This window comes from Gopherus evgoodei, chromosome 1 (assembly GCF_007399415.2).
Source record: "Gopherus evgoodei ecotype Sinaloan lineage chromosome 1, rGopEvg1_v1.p, whole genome shotgun sequence".
Classification (NCBI taxonomy): domain Eukaryota; kingdom Metazoa; phylum Chordata; order Testudines; family Testudinidae; genus Gopherus; species Gopherus evgoodei.
In genome coordinates this window covers 242,132,684-242,155,148 of record NC_044322.1, presented here as the reverse complement: position 1 = coordinate 242,155,148, position 22,465 = coordinate 242,132,684, and the positions used below count along the sequence as shown (strand labels likewise).

General features: G+C 42.0%; 1 protein-coding gene across 1 annotated transcript; it reads right to left on the bottom strand.

Annotated features, from left to right (window-relative positions):
• Positions 1-394: 394 nt before the first annotated feature.
• On the bottom strand, positions 395-18,217 carry CMAS (cytidine monophosphate N-acetylneuraminic acid synthetase). Its single transcript, XM_030541393.1, has 8 exons — positions 18,014-18,217; positions 15,701-15,843; positions 15,234-15,389; positions 9,511-9,644; positions 7,238-7,332; positions 6,247-6,406; positions 4,267-4,417; positions 395-3,709 (listed from the first exon to the last, which is right to left on the bottom strand). Exons 1-8 carry the CDS (start codon positions 18,205-18,207, stop codon positions 3,510-3,512), a joined length of 1,233 nt encoding a protein of 410 aa, XP_030397253.1. The 5' UTR covers positions 18,208-18,217; the 3' UTR covers positions 395-3,509.
• Positions 18,218-22,465: the final 4,248 nt, after the last annotated feature.

The window sequence follows — 22,465 nt, the reverse complement described above, 5'->3', positions numbered from 1 at the left end:
GTGATACCTAAGTGTCTCACAATCCTTAATGTATTTGTCCTCACAACATACTCTTACTTAGAAAACTGTAGATGAGGAATGGAGGCACACAGAGGCTTAGTGACTTGCCCAAGGTCACAAGAAGCCTGTGGCAGAGCAAGCATTTGAACCCAGGTCACCTAAAGTCCAACTTACATACATGCTTAACTTTATGCACTAGGAGCAGTCCCATCAACTTTAAGCATGTGCTTAAGTATTTTCTGAGTAAGAGCCTAAATCAGACACCCAAGTAGCCATAATGCTTTTTAAAATTACCCCTAGAAGTACCTTCTTTGAAAACCCTTGCTGCTGTAAACGTCCTATGTATGTTGTACACAAGATGCTCATATTAAAACATTTTCAACAAAAATAAAAGTATTTTGGCAGAAGTGTGAACATTTTATTTAACAGCTACCAATTCTTTCTGCCCATTAGACAAAAAGAGACACCAGATTTCTTGTGTATACATAGTACTAATTTTTTGTAACTCCAAGTATTCAAACATTTCATATATAAAGTCTGCTGTCTCTAATGTAGAGGAGAAAGGAAGCAAATTTAGTACAGTGACTGTCACCCTGCTTTAAATTACCCATCAATAATAAACATTTATTCAAACATGACTATATAGGCCCTGACTAAGCAAGGTAATTAAACACATGACTAATTTAACTGAGGCATCATCTTAAGTACCTTGCTGAGTCGTAACCATAAATGGTACAACTTCTGCAGTTTTACCACTATTGGGACTACACGAGTTAAAAGGGACACTGTCAAAGGGACTGTTGCATAGTCCAAAATATGTCAAGCTTTTCCTATACCTGTTGACAGAATCCCTGTAACTCATCTTATACAAAACCTCTACGTTTTCCACAAAGAAATACTTCAATGATCATTTTGTAGTGATTAGTGCAATAAGGAAAAAAAAAATCACAAGGAACCCTACAACAAATAAATTGGGGGAGGGAAGTCAGTTTTAAGCATTATGCAGTTATAACAAAGTAAATAAATAATAAGAGTAACAAATAATTAGATATACCATATTAACTGAACAACAGTAAAAGAAGGTGATAGGCAATACATCCGTACTGAACTCCCAAAACTGACACCACTATAATTTAACATGTTGTTTGACAGTTATAATAATAACTATTTACAGTTCAGATATGGCCTTCAGTTATATACACACAGCTCCTATTAAAAATTAGTGGGATTTTTTTTAAGCATAATCTATGGTCAATTTTGACCCACTGATAAACAGAAGATCAGAAACAGATTTGCATTTTTAAGTGCTGTTCTTGAAGAACTCCTTACATTTACAAATCCATGGAGGTATGAATACAATACCAAAGACATTTTTAAGGCAAATAAAACAAAACAAAAAAACCCAACCCGCCCCCCAAAAAAAGAAACCAATTTATAAATCATCCATAAATTAACATGATATAAAAAAAGCCACGATTCATACCAATGGAGATAAAGATACCAATTATAGTTTTTCCAGCAATTACATTCATATACTGAAAATCTTAGGTTGTGACACATCTCCTTTCAGTGATCTGACACAAATATTCACAATGAGAAAGTGCAGCCTTTGGAGAAAGAAACAGAGTTTCTGCAACAGAACTGTCTTAAACATTCCAGCTACCTGCAAATTTAGCCTCCTGCTCAAAAAGCATTGGAAAACATGATTAATTTTAAGCATGTAAGTAGTCCCAGTTAGATCAGCTTTACAATATAAGGCATGATCCCGAAATCAATAGAACTACTCACATGCTTAAAACTAAGCATTATCTAAGTGCTTTGCTGGACCAAAGCCATAGTGCCAGATCTGCACGAGGTAAAAAGCATCGACCCTCAATAAAATTCAATAGGAGTCAAGAGTAACCAATACCTTGCAGGAGGTGTACAATACCAAATTGGATTAGGCCCAAATAGTGTAAAATGAGTAGACTTCACAGAAGGCATTATTTCATTGTCTAGTGGATTTAAAAAAAAAAAAAAAAATTTTTTTTTGCGGTCACCCATCTGACATCATAAGCCATGTTAGTGGATTCAGCCAAAAGCAACAAAAAGTCTGTATTAAGCAACATACAACCTATCACACAAGATTTTTATGTCATTACAATAAAAGCTTTTTTAACTGGCATGCTCGGGAAACGGAGGGTGCTGGCAAATTAAAAATGCTGCTTAACTCAGAGGTAGGGGTTTGTAGCGTAGGGGGATGGCTGCAGGGCCCGGGTTCAGGGAGGGAGTTTAGGTCCAGAAGGGAGCTTGGGAGGGACTCGAGGTGCTGGATGGGGGGGGGCTCACCTCCGGCAGCTCCCCGTCCCTGATGCTCCCAGTGGAGGTGCAGCCAGACGGCTCTCCAAGCAGGTACGCTACCTCTGTCTGCAGGCGCTACCCCTCCCCCACCCCCCGCAGCTCCCACCAGCCATGGTTCCTGGCCAATGGGCTGGGAGCTGCGCAGTCAACACTCGGGGAGGGGGAATGGAGCTAGTGTGCCTGCAGAGCCATCTGGCTGCACCTCCGCCAGCACAGCAGGGATGGGGAGCTGCTTTTGGGGAGCTGCCGGAGGGGAGCGCCCTCCTCCCCCCGCATCCAGCACCATGAGCCCCTCCCACACCACAACCTCCTGCCCCAAACTCCCCCCTAGAGTGTACCCCGCAACCTCTCCCACACCCCATCCCCCTGCTGGCCCTGCACCAACCACACTATACACCAGACTTTCAGTGCATATCAGAAATGCCAATTTATAGAGCTTGCTGGCTGGTGAAGTGCTAGATAAAAGAGCTTTTACCGTATTAACTCATTTTACAGTATATTAGGCACTACTTAATAGTATGAGAAAGCAGCAGTTATGATTTTGTAAATCACAGTTCTAATAAGCACGAGTCTGTGAATATGCTGGAAGAGATATGGTTGTAAGATAAAATAAGCTCACTCGTAGCAGATTAAGAACAAAACAAACCCTATGGGACTGATTTTCTATTGCCTTGCACCTTGTGAAGTCACTAAAAGCCCACTCTAATGCTTAAACAACATTAGATCAGGCCCTTTCAGAATAGCAGCATTTTATACCCAGGTAGCAAAGACATGAAGAAGAGATTTCCAACTACAAATTTCCTTCTCTGTCTTATTAACAAAATTCCAGCTCATAAAGAGGATCTAGAGTTTTAAAATTACATCTCTTTCACCATTTAAGCCACTGATGTTTTGCATTTCACTCAGTTTGGACAGTCAGTATAGAATAACAGGTTTTAGTTTGTGGTTCTCAAGCTGTAACACAATGCTGCAATTTTGTTTCATGAAAACACACACAAAAACCTTTTCTTTATATGTCTTTTTTCGCTTATATGTCTGAAAGCATTTATATTAATAATTATATTAAAATTAAATCAATATAGGGACCTGAACTTTTTGACAATACCCTTTTAACTCTGTGGATTTATCCTGGGGGAGGGAATTGGGTTTTTCCTCATTAGTTCTTCAGTTCATTTAGTTTTCTTTCCTAATGCCAAATTCACTGTTTTCATTAGCAGACATACGTATTCTGCAAACTCCTGAATGGCACCATGGCCACCATTACTTTTACAAATATAACCGGCAGCCTTCTGAGCAGCGGCACATGCATCTGCAGGAACACCGCTCATGCCAGCTTCCCTCAAGCAGTCCACATCGGATTCTTCATATCCTATCAAAGGGGAAATTTAGATACGTTGAAGTGAGATAAATAAAGCATTTTCTCCTGAATGTGATGAATTGCAGCTTTGGTTAATAAATTAAAGAAATAATTTGTATTTTTACAGCATTTTTCACCTGAGGATCTCAAAAGAACTTCACAAACTGGAATCAATCAATCCTTACAAAACCTGAAGAGATGTAAAATGTACAGGTGGTGGCTACAAAATGATAAAAATATTAAGGGCCAGATCTTGCAGATACTTAAGACCATGCATAACTTTATACATAAGAATAGTGCCTTTAAAGTATATGGAACTATTCAAGCACTCATTTAGCTTTACACAAGTATTTGGAGGATTGGGCCCTTAACTGTTAATTGAAAAATCCTTTGCACAATAGAATCAGAGCTTTCAGCAATCTGGTTATTAATCTTGCCTATTAAACTAAGGGCAAAGTGCTTTGAAGATAAGCCAGGCTATGTATTATTTAACTGGACTTGTGTATGTTGCATGAAGTTTCCATTATTTAAAAAAAAAAAAAAAAAAAGAAAGAAAGAAAGAAACTAACCTAAGTAAGCCACTTCTTTCCAGGATAAACTCATTTTATTTCTCCGGTCTTCTATAACTTGTCGTTTATGGGTCACACTGACTTTCACCTCACAATCCAATTTCAAAGCAGAAATCGTCTTTGAACACTCTTCTTCAGAGATTAGCCATACCTATTAAATCAAGTCAAATTAGAATAAACTCCATATACAGACACAAAGTGACTTTTGAATGACCATAATGGAAATTGCTTTTAGAAAATCTCTGATAAAGGCACTAGCATTCCATAGCTGAAGTTTCTCTTTTGGACTCAAAGCAGAGCTGATTAGGATGCAAGAACACATTACTGACCTTGCATTTCTAGTCATTAAGGAAGAGTGATTTATCCATACGTAGGTTTCCTTCTAATTCACGAATCAGGAATTCTCATTTTTCTTTTTAAACACAACACATGCCAAGATTGTTAAATGAAATATTGAGATTGTCACAATACAACCGTGGTGTGCTGGCTATCAAATGTCCCAAGGTCTCAACACCTAATCTAAACCACACTTGGCAATACAAATATCTTGATGAAGGTTTCCACAATATTTCTAGATGTACACATGTATTCAAACTATTTTCCATGATTTCTCCGTCTAGCAACATTCTTGTGATTTGCACTCAGGGTTCTGGAGTTTCAGCAAAATTCTAAAAGAAAGAGCTACATGACACTGCAAGTAAATGTTGGAAGTACACTTTGTATTTGAAAGCTAGGAACAAAGCACTTTGTAGGGTAAAACAAAAGTTAAAACCACTTATATTTTTGTTAAAAAAATAATAAGTATAGGCAAAATTCTCCTCTCCAGTCTGTCAGTGAATTGTCAGCGAATATTTTGCACTCACTTCATATTTAGAATCAAGGGGAGTTGTGTGCAGCGCAAGATACCACACGTTTGCAGTATACATGGAGGTGCAGAACAAAACTCACAGCCCCAGGGGTTTTATGACACCTTTAGATCCCCCAATTCCCAGTACTAAGGTATAGAAATGGGCTCAGACATACTTTGGCAGCTCAAGATAAGCAGTCTGTAGGCAACAGTGCTCCACAGAATCACCATAGCAGAAACTGCTAGGTCTCTGCCCCATCCCATTCCTAGCTTTGTTGTGTTCTTGAGAGCTGCAGCGGGGGCCTTGTAAGACAGCATGCAGCTACCTTACTCAGTTCCTGCACTGGGAAGTTCTCCCTGACTGAATCAATCAGGCTGTACGGTAAATGTAAGTTTGACTTATAGGGCTGATCCTGCACCAATTTAAGATCTTACACAAGTGTAAGATCTTCACTGAGGTAGAATTTGGCTTTAACGATTAAGGAAAGCAACTTAAAACAATGTGGTTTTGGTTTTTTCACTTATCTTGAACTCTTAGGACTTCTGAGATGAAGGATGGATGATCTTGGGGTTAAAAGCACTAGACCGGGACTCCAATGATCTGTGCTTAATTTCCTCTCTCTACCACAGTGCTTGTGTAACCTTGGGCAAGTCAGTTAATCTTGTGTCTCAACGTCCCATCTATCTCCAGGGGATAACAGTGCTTCTGTATCTCAGAGGGCTTTTGTGATGACAAATTCATTAAGATTCATGAGGAACTAAGATACTAAGGCGAGTAAGAGTCACACAACTACTGAGATAAAGAACTACTGCTCAGTGTGCGTGCCAGATCAGCAGCACATGCAACATGAGCAGTGCCAACACCATACCATACAAATTCCTTCCCATCACCTTGGGACAACTAGAGCAAATGCCAACAGAAGTATGAATGAGATCTAGAAACTTGTCATAACCACATAGGAACTAGAGATCCTACAGTAGCCACCATCTGAGTGTACTGAGGTGCTAAGATGGCTTAGTCAAAATTGTTCTCAGAAGCGCCCTGCCCTACCTCCATTTTAATTTTTAAAAGTTCACGGTGTAGAAGTTAAACAAGGTAAAGAAAGTCTCATGATTCAAAAAAAGGTGCTTACCTCAACTCCTCTTTTCTTTAATAAGGAAATCCCATCAGCACCTCTATCATCACCAGAGCTTTTTTCTTTTTGATCTTCTGACAAACAACTGTGACCATTGGTAAGCCATCCATCAATGCTGCAAACCAGTAGCTTTATCTCTTTACCCAAATAGCCATATCTAGAGAAAAGCTATCATTTCAGGATGGAAGGCTTCAGAATTACATTTTAAAAAAATTAAAATAAAAAGTAACCCATTCATGCAAAGCAAAGGATCTTGGTTTGTGATTCTTGGTTACTTTCACAAGAATGACTCCCCAACATCTTTAACTTTCAAAATATACCCCAAAAGATAAATGCAGAATAAATGAATCTGTATTTCTCAAAACATGAAAAAACAAAACTTAAAACTTACTAATAAATGCAGCACTATGGTGAAAGACAAGTTGCCCATGTTGTCCATTTTTATTTGTTTTTAAAAATAGCAATAAAGTTTTTTAATTTTCTTTAGAAGAGCGAGTTATGTTCTATAGCACTTTAATAAAGAAATGTGGAAAAACAGGTCACAGATACAATGACTAAAGCATTACTTGACCTACAGCAGTGCCTGCGGTGCCCAATCCTAATGTAGTCCTACAAACACAGAATTAGGCATGGCGTCTGCGTGCAGGAGCTTAAGATCTTACACAGAGCCAGAGTGGACATACTAAAGAAGTGCTATGTTAAGATTGGGTTTTTGAATCACCTACCCCCAGGCTGAAACCGCAGAACCGAGAACAAGGCCAATTCAGCTGATCTCAACAGTCTTAAGAGATGGTACAGGGATGGGGAGAAAGATAGCTTAGGTCAAAGACATTTGAGCAATTGTTTCTTTAAACAACCAACACTGAAAAAAACAGACTGATCAAAGTTTGGTCATACGAACCCTTCAAAGCTGATATTCAAGATCAAGGGACAAAATACATCACAATTATGATAAATAATACTGAACTTTCAAAACCTTCCTTTTTACCTCAGCACTCTTTGCTCTGCAATAGGCCAATCGATATCTATGTCTATATCCACGCTGCATTCAGCACACATTTCATAGTAGATCACTTTTCCACCCTAAACAAAATTAGATTTCAGTAGTATTATTCCCCATATTTCATAATCCGTAGCTAACACAACAGCAACTTAAAGACAGAAGTGTGTAGCCTTCACGACTAAATATGTTTAACCCCATATACAGTAGTGACCAAATTACTAAGCTGGAAAAAAAAAAAAAAACCACATTTGTTACTATTACTTTCCATTTGCACAGTGCTTTTCATCCTAGACTTTTACAGACTCATTTTTGTAAAGGACTTTATTACCCTTATTTTACAGCCAAGGAAACTGAGACACAAAGACTTTCATCACTAAACCCTACTGACTTCACTAGGTCATTTAGTGGGAAAAGAGACAACAGCACATTTAGCTCCGACTCAGTACAACTATTTACTGGCCCGAAAGACTCTTTCTTATCTCAGGATTTCTGGGATCTCTTATATCATTATGGGCAAGTCACTTAGTCTTTTTGGGACTCGGTATCCCCAGCTGTAAAATGGAGTTCAGACTACTGGTCTCTCAGAGAGCTGTTATGAGAAATACTTCATGTTTGTAAATCATTTTGACTTCCTCTGATGGAACGCACTCTCTGGAAGTAGCAAGTTATTAATGTTAAGTGAAAAAAGTCACTGATTTTTCTGTTGCACAATTCAACACAAGGCTCTAAACAGCTTTTCAATTTCATGCAGAGTACATTTCCAGTTTAGTACATAGGAACCATGCCCTGAGTAATAGCTGCTGTGGACAACTCTGATGGGCAGAGTGGACTAATTGCACCTTAGCATCAAAGAACCAAGATGAGAAAAAAAAAAAAGGCCTGCCTTTCATTTTCAGCGTCAGAAGGACCAGCTCTTAGTGGAAACCTCAGATAATATCAAAATGTTACTGTAGTAAGTGAATGCTGACAATAAGTAGGCTCAACTATCTCTTCAGTAAGAAGCCAAAGGCCTATTATGTTTAATTGCTTCCTCTGCAGCTAGCATGATAATAGTACAACACTGATGAAGGTGGCTGCATGAAGGTGGCTGCAAGATAAAAGTTATACAGCATGGTTAACATTCTCAGCTGGACAACTTTCTGTGAAAGGGGAGCCAATTACAGCTACTTCATAGTGGAGCCAGGTCTATGCTAGACTTGGGGCTTTACTAATGTGTGTTAGTTAGCCATGAGCTCCAAGGGTGTGGGAGTGCAGCACACCCCTTCCCTGATATATCACTTATGTTGCAGGCTACAGGAGAGTGGTGTGTAGGAGTCAGTACACCACTTCTGCACCCTCCGATAACTACCTCACTTCAAAGGATCCCCCCAGCATGGAGATTCATCTGCTTTCTGTTCCAAATGAAGCGGAACACAACTCAGGACTGAATCCTGTAAGTTTTTAAGAAATATTCTGCACTTCTAAAACTAAAGCAGGGATGCTCAAACTGGGGATTGGGACCCCAGGGGGGTCACGAGATTATTACATGGGCGGGGGGGGGTCACAAGCTGTCAACCTCCATCCCAAACCCTGCTTTGCCTCCAGCATTTATAATGGTGTTAAATATATAAAAAAAAGTGTTTTTAATTTATAAGGGGGGGGGCACACTCAGAGGTTTGCTATGTGAAAGGGGTCACCAGTAAAAAAAGGTTGAGAGCCACTGAACTAAAGGATTCCAAGCACTCTGCAAAAGTTAAGTCAATTAAGCCTCAACACCCATGTGAGATAAGCTTCACAATGGGGAAACTGAGGTACAGAGAGATTAAGTACTTGCTAAAAGTCACAAGAAAGTTGGTAATACAGCCACAGCTCTCTTTATCTACATGCCACACTGGAGGCCTGATTCTAAAATCCTTACTTAAGAGGAATACTATGAGGAATACTCAGCTGAATTAAGAGTCATAGAATCGAATCCTGGAGTTCCAGTGGGAATTCTAACACTGCATTTTTATAGGCCTAAGGATATACATTCTTCATGCACAAATTCTTTAAGAAAGCTATGTTGTAAGAACTGTACCTACTAGTTTCAGAAGGTTAGCAGTAGTTAAGGGTTACAACATAGCTGGCTTCAATAATTGCTGCCTGGCATCTGTTTTTTCCTTCAACACTCAACTTACTATAGCCAATTACATGCATCACAATTGCCAGCTCTGAGCTCCATAATGAAAGAGTACTAGAGATGCTACTCTAAAAAAGCCCCGCAAAATAGAAGCACTAACTTGTAAGTAGTTTTTTTCAATCAAGTCCTTTTTAGCAAAGTAAAATGACCCATTTTCATACAGTTCTCCATCCCAATCCTGACGCCGGGGCCGCTTTGCTGGATCCAGGTTTTGGGGCGTTGTCACTTTGTTAACTGTAAACAAAAGTGTGACAAAATGAACAAAAAAAAGCTTTTGTTCACTTTCTTGTTCAAATATCTTGCTGCTGGGAAATTAAGGGTACAACATAGTCACCAGCTTCTTTGATTCCTGTCTCAGAAAAGGTAGGTACCTAAGAAACATTGAACTGTTGTCTCTCTCCTGGTAACTTTGGATCCCAAGGCGTAGGAATGCCCTATGTTTCTTGTACAGAAAATGGAAAGATCCCCATTCAAACTTGCAGAGAACACATCTATCTCAATCTTCAGACCAAAACTGCCCCATGGCCCTGTTAAAAAGCGTTCCTGCCTTTGTGAAAGAAAAATAGCTCTTCTCCCATTACCATTTCTAGTACCTTGTATGGAAATTTTTTTCTGCTTTTTTAGGGAAATTAAAAAAAATAATAAAGTTATCTATATACCTTAAAACAATATTTTTTTCTTATATGTCCACTATACGCCCATACGTCACGTTATTCCTTCTGTAGTAACTCCCTGCACCACGGGGTGGGGGAGGAGGGGAGGGAAAGGGGGTATAGTTTTAGGAGCACTCAGGATACTATCTTGGAAGGATGTTGAGTAATCTTGTCTCCCATTGAAGGCAATGAGAGTTGAGAGTGCTCAGCATAGTGCAGGACTGGCATCTCAAAACAGAGATGGCACATTAGCTCTGAAAGCTTGAGAACATGTATTAAGCACACAAAGCTGACTGGACAATGATATTTGTACACTAAATGACAGTATTATGCCTCTTGTACACTAAAAGCTACAAGTAAATTTTCATTTTCAAAGCAATTTGGAAACGTCACTCAACAGCTCCTGTTCTGATCAAGATTTTTCACTAATCATTTGTTTTATTCTAAGTAGGGCTATCAATTAATTGCAGTTAAATCATGTGATTAATTCAAAAAAATTAATCACTCTGTTACTAGAATACCAATTGAAATTTAATAAATATTTTTGGCTGTTTTCCTACATTTTCAAATCTATCTATTTCAATTATAAGCACAGAATACAAGTGTACAGTGCTCACTTTATATTATTTTTATTATAATTTTTACAGTGCAGATATCTGTAAACAAAAGAAATAGTATTTTTCAATTCACCTTATACAAGCACTGTAGTGCAATCTCTTTATTATGAAAGTGCAATTTACAAATGTAGTTTTTTTGATTACATAACTGCACTCAAAAACAAAACAATGTAAAACTTTACAGTCTACAAGTCCACTCTGTCGTTCTTCTTATTCAGCCAACCACTAAGAGAAACAAGTTTGTTTACATTTATGGGGGATAATGCTGTCCACTTCTTAATTATAATGAACCTCAAAGTGAGAACACGTGTTCGCATGGCACTGTTGTAGCTGGCACCACAAGATATTTACGTGCGAGCTGCACTAAAGATTTATATACCTTTTCATGCTTCAGCCACTGTTCCAGAGGACATGCTTCCATGCTGATGACACTCATTTAAAAAAAATAATACATTAAATTTGTGACTGAACTCCTTGGGGGAGAACAGTATGTCTCCTGCTCTGTTTTACTCACATTCTGCCATATATTTCATGCTACATCAGGCTCGCATGATGACCCAGCATGTTGTTCATTTTAAGAACACTTTCACTGCAAATTTGACAAAAATGCAAAAAAGATATCAATGTGAAACTTCTAAAAATAGCTACAACACTCAACCCAAGATTTAAGAATCTGAAGTGCCTTCCAAAATCTGAGAGGGATGGGGTGTGGAGCATGCTTTCAGAAGTCTTAAAAGAGCAACACATTGATTCGGAAATTACAGAACCTAAACCACTAAAAAAGAAAATCAACTTTCTACTGGTGGCATATAACTAAGATGATGAAAATGAACATGAATCGGTCCACACTACTTTTGATCGTTTTCAGGCAGAACTCATCATCAGCACGGACGCACGTCCTCTGGAATGGTGGTTGAAGCATCAAGGGACATATGAATCTTTAGTGCATCTGGCATGTAAGATATCTTGCGACGCCAGCTACAACAGTGCCATGCAAACACCTGTTCTCACTTTGAGGTGACATTGTAAACAAGAAGCAGGCAGCATTATCTTCTGCAACTGTAAACAAACTTGTTTGAACTACTGGCTGAACAAGAAGTAGGACTGATTGGACTTGTAGCTCTAAAGTTTTACATTGTTTTATTTTTGAACTTAGGTTTTTTTGTATAATTCTACATTTATAAGTGCAAGTTCCATGATAAAAAGATTACACTACAATACTTTTACTGGGTGAATTGAAAAATACTATTCTTTTGTTTTTTACAGTGCAAATATTTATAATCAAAAATAAACATACAGTGAGCACTGTACACTTTGTATTCCGTGCTCTAATAGAAATCAATATATTTGAAAATGTAGAAAACTGAAAAATATTTTTTAAATAAATAGTAGTCTATTATTGTTAACAGCGCAATTAATCGTGCAATTAATCTTTTAAACTGCTTGACGGCCCTAATTCTAAGAAGTCTTTGCTTTTCATGTCAACTTATTTTCAGCACAATACTTTGTTAACTTTTTTTTTGTGGTAAACTAGTGTTTTTTATATTCGTTCTCAGAGAGCAGTGCTCGGTAAACTGTAAAAACCACACCCAAAACATCCCATATTATGACACTGGACAAGAATTAGAGTTCTTGGGTAATTTTTATGAAATGGACTTAGCACTGTAAAAGGCACTGACTTGAACTCCTTGGAGGATGAAGGCTTCCATTTTATTTATGAAACTAGTAAAATATGGATAGCAGCAGTATAAGTATCCAAATATGCACTAATGTGTCTCACCCTCAGATGCAGGAACTTCTTCCAAAGGTGAGATGTTAGTTCCATCTTAGTTCATTTATTGGTTGGCCTCTCTGCTACAGCTGCATCTTCACCTGGAAAGATGGTGTGTTCTTATCTCATGTTAGCTAACATGTGGCAACTAAAACAGGTAAAATTGCAGCGAAGACAAGGCAGTTTGTTGCTTTAATACAAGTTAGCATGTTAAGATAAAGACTACGGGGCAGCCTAGGGTTTCCTTTGTTTTGTCAACTAAGGGTATGTCTACACTACGGGATTATTCCGATTTTACATAAACCGGTTTTGTAAAACAGATTGCATAAAGTCGAGTGCACGTGGCCACACTAAGCACATTAATTCAGCGGTGTGCATCCATGGTCCGAGGCTAGCATCGATTTCTGGAGCGTTGCACTGTGGGTAGCTATCCCGTAGCTATCCCATAGTTCCCGCAGTCTCCCCCACCCACTGGAATTCTGGGTTGAGAGCCCAATGCATGATGGTGCAAAAATAGTGTCGCAGGTGATTCTGGGTAAAAGTCGTCACTCATTCCTTCCTCCATGAAAGCAATGGCAGACAATCATTTTGTGTCCTTTTTCCCTGGGTTGTCCTGGCAGATGCCATACCATGGCAACCATGGAGCCCGTTTTGCCTTTTGTCACTGTCACCATATGTGTACTGGATGCCGCTGACAGAGGTGGTACTGCAGTGCTACACAGCAGCATTCATTTGCCTTTGCAAGACAGCAGAGACAGTTATCAGCTGTTCTGTACCATCTGCCATGCCATTGTAAATTGGCGATGAGATGACTGTTATCTGTCGTTCTGTACCGTCTGCTGCTGTCATGGGTGCTCCTGGCTGAGGACGGCCGGGGGCGCAAAGACAAAAATGGGAATGACTCCCCGGGTCATTCCCTCCTTTATGTTGTATCCAAAAATAGAGTCAGTCCTGTCTAGAATATGGGGTAAGTGTGCTAGAGAACCAGTGTACCAGAGAGCACAGCCGCTCCGTGTCAGATCCCGCAGAAATGATGAGCTACATGCCATTCTAGGGGGTGCCCCTGCAACAACCCCACCTGTTGCTTCCCTGCTCCCCCAACCCTCCTGGGCTACCGTTGCAGTGTCCCCTCATTTGTGTGATGAAGTAATAAACAATGCAGGAATAAGAAACACTGACTTTTCAGTGAGATAAAATGAGGGGGAGGAAGCCTCCAGCTGCTCTGATAGTCTAGGCAGGACATTAACGGTGCGGGGAAGAGGAGCCCAGCATCCCGTTGCTATGATAGTCCAGGCACTACAGAATCTTTTCTTTAGACATGAAAGGAGGGGGGGGCTGATGGAGCTCAGCCCCCAGTTGCTATGATGAAGACGGTTACCACCCGTTCTGTACCATCTACTGGGAATGACCGGGAATCATTCCTATTTTTACCCAGACACCCCCGGCCGACCTCACCTGAGGCCAGCCAGGAGCACTCACGGGCTGATGATGACGATGGATAGCAGTCATATTGTACCATCTGCCACCGGGGAGGGGAGGGGAGAGGATGCTGCTGTTCAGTGCCGCAACATCGCGTCTACCAGCAGCATGCAGTAGACATAGGGTGACATTGAAAAAAGTCAAACAATTTTTTTCCCTTTTCTTTCACGGGGGTAAGTGGGGGTAAATTGACGAGCTATACCCTGAACCACCCCGGACAGTGTGTTTAACCCTACAGGCATTGGGAGCTCAGCCAAGAATGCAAATGCTTTTCGGAGACTGCGGGAACTGTGGGATAGCTGGAGTCCTCAGTACCCCCTCCCTCCCTCCATGAGCGTCCATTTGATTCTTTGGCTTTCCGTTACGCTTATCACGCAGCACTGTGCCGAGTCCCTACTGTGGCCTCTGTCTGGAGATTTTTTCAAATGCTTTGGCATTTCGTCTTCTGGAACAGAGCTGTGGTATAACAGATTTGCCTCCCCATACAGCAATCAGATCCAGTATCTCCCGTACAGTCCATGCTGGAGCTCTTCTTCGATTTGGGACTGCATGGCCACCCGTGCTGATCAGAGCTCCACGCTGGGCAAACAGGAAATGAAATTTAAAAGTTCGCGGGGCTTTTCCTGTCTACCTGGCCAGTGCATCCGAGTTCAGATTGCTGTCCAGAGCGGTCACAATGGTGGACTGTGGGATACCGCCCGGAGGCCAATACTGTTGATTTGCGGCCACACTAACCCTAATCCGATATGGTAATACCGATTTCAGCGCTACTCCTCTCATCACGGAGGAGTACAGAAACCGGTTTAAAGAGCCCTTTATATCGATATAAAGGGCCTCGCTGTGTGGACGGGTGCAGACACTGTTAAAATCGGTTTAAACACGTAGTGTAGACCAGGCCTAAGTCTTCCCTACAATTTTACCTCAAGTTAATCATCATGTGCTAGCTAACATGAGATAAGAACCTACTATTTCTCCTAGTGAAGACGCACGCCTTTGCTGTCAGATCGATATACAACATGTAATCCATTGGGGGGACATGAACTGAGCGCTTTTTGACAGAGTAATTTTATGTTTAAATCTGTTAGTGACACTTGTACTATGAGCTTCAGGTCATCTATAAGAAATAAGTGTACATTAACAGCTACATTCAAACATCACTATTTAAAAAAGACAAAGCTATTTGGGTTTCTCTGATTATGAAATGTATGCCCCTGATGCCACTTCCAAGTGTAGTGAACATAAAGCTTTCAATCTAGCATGCTTTATGAACCATAGTAATAAATCAGAAACTTCAGAATATTACCTCCTTTTTTTATCTCACTCCATCTGAACAGATGCCGTCTCACAACGGAGAATACAGAATCATAGCCATCCTCTCGGATCATTTTTGACACTTTAATAAGATCATCAGGATGTAAACAGGGAGATGTTGCCTGAATATGTCCTATAATATCAACCTCTAAAGAATGAAAAAAGTAAAATATATAATGAGAAACTTTGTATGAAATATTCAATAAATATAAATAATAAGATACTTCCACTTGATGATTAACATTATTTACACACACACAATTTCAAAGAAATCCCATGAGCAGATACATAAATTATACAGTTAAGTGATTCACTTTAGCCATTAAAAAAATTGTTGCTACAGCAATACTAATTAAGAAAAAAATATTAAAGAGCCCTCCTTCTCACTGATTTCAATGGGAGTTAAGGGCATTCAGCACGTTGATGCATTGAGACTTAAATCAGTAGCAACAAATATACCATTATGATGACGAAGAAACTCCTGGATGGTCTCCAAAGAAGAAGAAGTGTCTTTAGATACTTGAGCACTTCTGCGATGGACTTTTACACCAAATTTCTTTGCCACTTTCTCAATTTCATCATGGTCTGTAGAAACCCACACACTGTTGGCAGACAAAGACACACCGCATGAATGAATATAGAGAGAACTCAAGAGAAGAATTAACACTAATCTCTAAATGCACTGTATAACATGAATGGGCTGATTACTAGTCTTATTCATGACAGCAGAAATCTGGTCACCAAATGAGACAAACGTTTAAACTGGATGTCTGCATCTCATTTCTAGATTGTCAGTGGAGCAACTACAATCATGGGAGTTAAAGTCAATGCTGCATTTTAGTAGATGCCTTATAACAATGCACTTTGCAAGATCAACTCTTTACTGGTTAAGCACTGATTGAATTAGACAGCCAAACTAATTACAAGCCTACTCACTTTCACTGGCTCACATACAGCCACAAAAGTGTTAGGCTTGGTTTTGAAGTACAAGGACTTCAAATTGAAGCCATCAAACTGTGACCACCTGTCACAGAATACCAAGAAATAGTTTATGTCCATTTCTTTTAAGATGAAAAGTGAGGGTCAATTTTTATTCTTGCTCTGAAGGCCGGTAACTGGTGTCCAAATGCTCACTAACCTATTAAGAATCATCACATCTTAATATTGTCCGCATCTGGAAAAAGAACTAATTCAAGTATTTTCTGTTAGTAAAACTACTGCTTTCAACAGCAGGATAAGAAACCAACCAAGTTAAATTAGATTAAAATCCATTCTCCTGAAAAGCTGAGTGGTACTGTAATCTAACACTTTATGATGTCTGAGCTTCCATACCTGTAGGAAATAAATTATTTCAGAATGTTCTAATTTGTTTGACACATTGTAACAGTCCATTCTGATGAATTTGAAATAGTTGCATAGTTCAGAAGCTATGCTGATGTTAATACAATGACCATTCATATCTGTTTGCATGGATTCAGTTATAAATTAACTTATTCTGTAATTACAGAAAAATAAATGCAATAGGTTCAATCCAACCCCAGAGTGACAGCTAATCAAATGACAGCCACAGAGATTCTGGCACAATAAGACCCAATACCAGTAATACCAGTCTAGCAGGATTATCAGGAATGAGAAATATTTACAAAAGGAGGGATTGGGTCGATTGTGTGTACTATAGCAGAATGCAGGCAAACAGTGTGTGAAAACAATGCCATCAGAATTACAATTTAAAGAACCCCAAAATGTAACAAATGCAATAAAACGTGAAAGAAAAAAACACTTTGTTTCATCCTAGGGATACTACTATCTTTCTCACTGTACCACACACAATAACTGGTGCTCATCTCTTATAAATTTTTCCATCTGAAGATGGGATTCATCAGAATATATATAATGACAATGACAGCAGCTCCAGGTCACAAATTACAACTCTCACATGAGCCACTACACAGCAGTGAATATTAGTTTCCAGATTCATCCATGTGTTCTGGAATAAAAATATCTCAAAGTGAACAGTTTAAAAAAACCCACAGCTCTTTATATTAAACAAAGAGCTATTACTCTTGTACATACATCTCTACCCCGATATAATGCTGTCCTCGGGAGTCAAAAAAATCTTATACTACATTATAGGTGAAACAGTGTTATATCGAACTCTCTTTGATCCCCCTGGGAGCGCTGCTTACTGCGTTATATCTGAATTCATGTTATATTGGGTCACGTTATATCAGGATACAGGTGTATTTACATTTCCCATTCAAAGTTATTTAAAGGGACCTGGAAAACGTATCCCATTTCTGTCTAACAGTTCTGTACCTCCGGTGGTTACAAGATGAAATGGGCGTGTCTGCCCTGTTCATAAATGCAGCCAGCAGGAAGAAAATCAGCAGGTCACTCCAGTCATGGCACATCTAGAATCTCCACATTAGACATAGGTTCAAATACAGACTGAGAGCCAAGGCTCAGGGTACTTCCTGGTCAATGGAAGCTAACTCAGGTCCCTGGCACTCAGGTGCAGCAGATGGGACATGAGGTGCTGGCTTCATTTAACTTCGAAAATCACAGTATGTTAATTAATGTATTGTAACTGTAACCATGCATATATTAATAACACAGAATTCGACCCTATAGTAATAGTAATAATTAATATTACGATATTAATCACAACGCTCAAAGTACATTATTTAATTAACCTAAAAGCAAAACACGTCGCTAATTACCCCTCTGAGGGGATGGGAGGGGGGTGCAGTGGGGCTCCCCGCGCATGCGCACCTCTGGAAGACGCCGGAGTCGATTGCCGCGCGCAGCACCCAGCCGATGAGCGGCAGCCCGGCCAGGGGCTTGATGTTCTTCAGCGGGATCCCCTTGCTGCCGCCGCGCGCCAGCACCAGCGCGGCCATGTGCGGGGGGCGCTGCTCGGCCTCGGCCGCCGGGACAGGGCCACCTGCAGCAGCGGCGGAATCCATCTTCCCCTGCGCGAGCCTCGGCCTCGGCCCCGCCTCCCCTGGTGCCACGCGTCAACCCCGCCCGCAGCCAGGAGCTTGCCGGGAAATGTAGTTCTGGGGCTGCAGAGGGGAGGGGCAATTAAGCCTTGCAGAGGATGAGGGGGCAGAGTGCAGTGAAGCGCTGTGCTATTTGGGGTTGGTGCCCAGCACAGGGTGGAGTGGGAGAGCAGGGGGTGCCCTGTCCAATACAAGGTAGATAGGTGGAATACAGCTCAGAAGAGTACAAGGAAGAACACACTCATCAGTGGTGGCTTTTGGGACTGAGTTTCAGAGCCAGCCTGGCTTAGTAAAAGCAGCAAAGAGTCCTGTGGCACCTTTTAGACTAACAGACGTTTTGGAGCATGAGCTTTCGTGGGTGAATACCCACTTCGTCGGATGCATGTAGTGGAAATTTCCAAGGCCAGGTATAAATATGCAAGCAAGAAGCAGGCTAGAGATAACGAGGTTAGTTCAGTCAGGGAGGATGAGGCCCTTTTCTAGCAGTTGAGGTGTGAAAACCAAGGGAGGTCTACTGTGAATGGCTTGCCAACTACAAAACCAGTTTCTCCTCCCTTGGTTTTCACACCTCAACTGCTAGAAAAGGGCCTCATCCTCCCTGACTGAACTAACCTCGTTATCTCTAGCCTGCTTCTTGCTTGCATATTTATACCTGCCCCTGGAAATTTCCACTACATGCATCCGACGAAGTGGGTATTCACCCACTAAAGCTCATTCTCCAAAACGTCTGTTAGTCTATAAGGTGCCACAGGACTCTTTGATGCTTTTACAGATCCAGACTAACACAGCTACCCCTCTGAAGCCTGGCTTAGTGTTAATCCGGCTATGGATCCTGGGAGATGCACAGGTAGGCCTGCCCCAAACCAAAGTCCCCCCTTTGCAATTGTGGAGGAGGAACGATTAAGCCCTGCTAGCAAATGATTACAGGGGACAACAAATGAGGAAAGGGGCCATGTGTGAAGGTCATAGGGCCAAAATGAGAAATCCAGAGGGGACAGTAATCGAACCCCAGACAGTGCCCACCGCTCCTCAAAGGAGTCAGTGGATGCTGCCTATAGGCACTTTGCCCAGAGACATCATATAATGAGGGAACAGAAATAGGCCCCACAGGTACCGAGTTTTCCCATCCCCATCAAGGTTCTTCCTCTCGGTCAGTGGATGGCCTTCTTGGCCAGCAACAGGAGGAGGCTGACAAGGAGGTCTCGTGAACTGATGGGGACACAGATGGGGTGTGCAGATAAGGACGTGTGGGGAAAAATGCAGCCAGAATGTCAGCAGGAGGTTCTAGAACTGGGAGGGGAGAAGTCTGACTTCTTGTACATAGATGTGTAGCAAGTTGTTCCTCTTGTTGTAGAAGGGGCAAATGTTGGGGGAACATTAAACTGCACCAATCCCATGCCTGTTGGCTTAGCATTAAGGGGGGAGCACCACAGAATGGGTCTGAGTAAATCCTTCTCTCCCACATGCCATGACAACTTTTCCGGCATTTTAAGGGATAACATCCCACAAACCTGCATCCAAGAAAGAACTGCTTAAGAGCATTTGCAGTGCGATACAAATATATGTTTGCATATCTTGAATAAAAGCACTTTGTATCCCTTACAAACATTGTTCTGTATTTTGCTTGCAGTTGCCTTTTGTATTCCTTTGTGCATGTTCATTATTTCCTGCATTTGTTTTGAATACCAGTAGAGTGCAGACTAATCACACAGGAATCATTTTATGATGAATAAAATATCCTTCAGTGAAAGGAAAGACCCTTGAGCCTTCCATTTCATTTAAGTTAGAGCAGAGGTTCCCAGGCTGTGGTCTATGAGAACTATTAGTCCATGGGTCACTTGGTTGTGGTCTATTGAGAGCTGGCTGGTCATAAGGGTAGCTCTCCTCCTTTTTCCATTTGCTCAACTGCTTTAAAAGATATGGAGGGAAAAAAACTAATTTCCTAGTATTATTTTTCCCATGCAAGCAATGGCTTTATATGCCACAGGCATGTTATATTGTCAGGAATGGGAGTCTCCATAAGATGATCTCTTTATTAAGCTCTGGGCCAACCTAGAAAAGTTTGAGAACCCCTGAGTTAGGGGTTAGGGACTTAGTTTGGAATGACAAAACTTCTATTGACTTAAATGGGGCAAAACTCTACCCGTAGGCTATACACTGCTAAATCCTTTTTGAGAAGTTCTAATTAAGACAAATTCTGCCTCAGTCTGCACTGGTGAGTTAGGAAACAGAAAGAGGACCTAGGGAACTTATTTCCCCCAAATGCACCTAGCAAAAACAAAGTAAGATACCAACCTATGATCATGGGTACCAGCAATATCCCATTTCATGAGCACAATTAATTTATTTGCATTCCCTATTAGCTGTGTACATTTTATTTTATTTTATCATTTAAGTGATACTCGGTGCTACTGAGGGTTTGGTTACACTTGCAGGTGTGCAGCGCTGGGAGTTAAAGCTGTCTTCATACAGCTGTGTAGGGAAAACGCTGCAGTGTGGCCACACTGACAGCTGCCAGCGCTGCAGTGTGGCCACATTTGCAGCATTTGCAGGGGTGTTGGGAGTGGTGCATTATGGGCAGCTATCCCACAGAGCACCTCATCCCATTTTGGCGCCGTGGGTTGTGGGAAGGGTGTGGAGGGTGCGGGTCATTCTGCTTCCTGTCCCAACGCCTCATGATGCACGTGATGCATCGCTTCACATCCTAGCAATCCCTGTTTTTCCGTTCACGTTTGGTGCCATCTTGACTTTCTCAATGGTTTCTGTGCAGCGTGATTTCTGTGGGAAATGGAGCCCGAATTGTTGAGGAGTATGCTGACGAGTCTCGCCAGCACATCATGTCTGGCAGTTGAGCTATTCCTTAAGATCCAAAGTGATGAGGAGTTCGACGATGATAGCGAGTCGCCTATGACCCATATGACACTAAATTGCTTGTGGCATTCACAGACATGCTCAGCACCGTGGAACGCCGCTTTTGGGCTCAGGAAACAAGCACTGAGTGGTGGGATCACATCGTCATGGAAGTCTGGCATGACGAGCAGTGGCTGCAGAACTTTCGGATGAGAAAAACCACTTTCATGGGACTGTGTGAGGAGCTCACCCCACCCTGCGGCACAAGGACACAAGATTGAGAGTTGCCCCGCCGGTGGAGAAGCAGGTGGCTATTGCAATCTGGAAGCTGGAAACTCCAGACAGCTACCGATCGGTCGGGAACCAGTTTGGAGTGGGAAAGTCGACCGTTGGAATTGTGTTGATGCAAGTTTGCAGGGCCATTAATCGCATCCTGCTAAGAAGAATCATGACTCTGGGGAAAGTGCAGGGCTGCCCAGAGGGGGGGGCAAGAGGGGCAATTTGCCCCAGGCCCCGGGCTCTGCAGGGGCCCCCACAAGAGTTTTTCCAGGCCCCTGGAGCGGTGTCCTTCACTCGCGCCGGGGGGCCCGGAAAACTCTTGCGGGTCAGGGCCCTAGAGCTTCTTCCACTCCCGGTCTTCGCCAGTGGGGGGGTCCTTCTGCTCCAGGGCGGAAGGACCCCCTGCCAGCAAATTACTGCCAAAGCGGGACCTGCCGCCGAAGTGCAACTCGGTCTTCAGTGGTAATTCGGTGGCGGGGGGCCCTTCTGTTCCGGGACCCCCCGTCGAAATGCCCTGAAGACCCGAGGCGGGGGCCCCCGGCGACCGAATTACCGCCGAAGAGTGGGCTGCACTTTGGCGGCGGGTCCTACTTCAGCGGTAATTCACCGGCGGGTGGCCCCTGCTGTGGGTCTTCAGGGCACTGCCGCTTGCTGGTCCCGCGGCTCCAGTGGACCTCCTGCAGGCACACCTGCGGATGCTCCACCGGATCTGTGGGACCAGCGGACCCTCCGCAGGCACGCCTGCAGGAGGTCCACCGGAGCCACCTGCAGCCGACGGCCCCAGGCCTCCGGAATCCTCTGGGCGGCCCTGGGAATGTGCAGGACATTGTGGATGGCTTTGCACAAATGGGTTTCCCTAACTGTGGAGGGGCGATAGATGGTACGCATATTCCTATTCTGGCACCACCCCACCTACCATCCGAGTACGTTAATCGGAAGGGGTATTTCTCTATGGTTCTCCAGGTGCTTGTGGATCACCATGGACGTTTCACTGACATTAACACAGGCTGGCCTGGAAAGGTGCATGATGCATGCACCTTTCAGAACATTGGCCTGTTCAGGAAGCTGCAGGCAGGGACTTTTTTCCCAGACC

What these genes read in the sequence shown, in the direction of transcription:
- CMAS (XM_030541393.1), bottom strand. Translation starts at nt 18,207, where the DNA reads ATGGATTCCGCCGCTGCTGCAGGTGGCCCTGTCCCGGCGGCCGAGGCC. An exon ending in GTTTCTTCGTCATCATAATG is followed by an intron (nt 15,390 to 15,700) that starts GTATATTTGTTG and finishes TTCATTCTTTAG; the next exon opens with AGGTTGATATTATAGGACAT. An exon ending in TAAAGAAAAGAGGAGTTGAG is followed by an intron (nt 4,418 to 6,246) that starts GTAAGCACCTTT and finishes TTGATTTAATAG; the next exon opens with GTATGGCTAATCTCTGAAGA.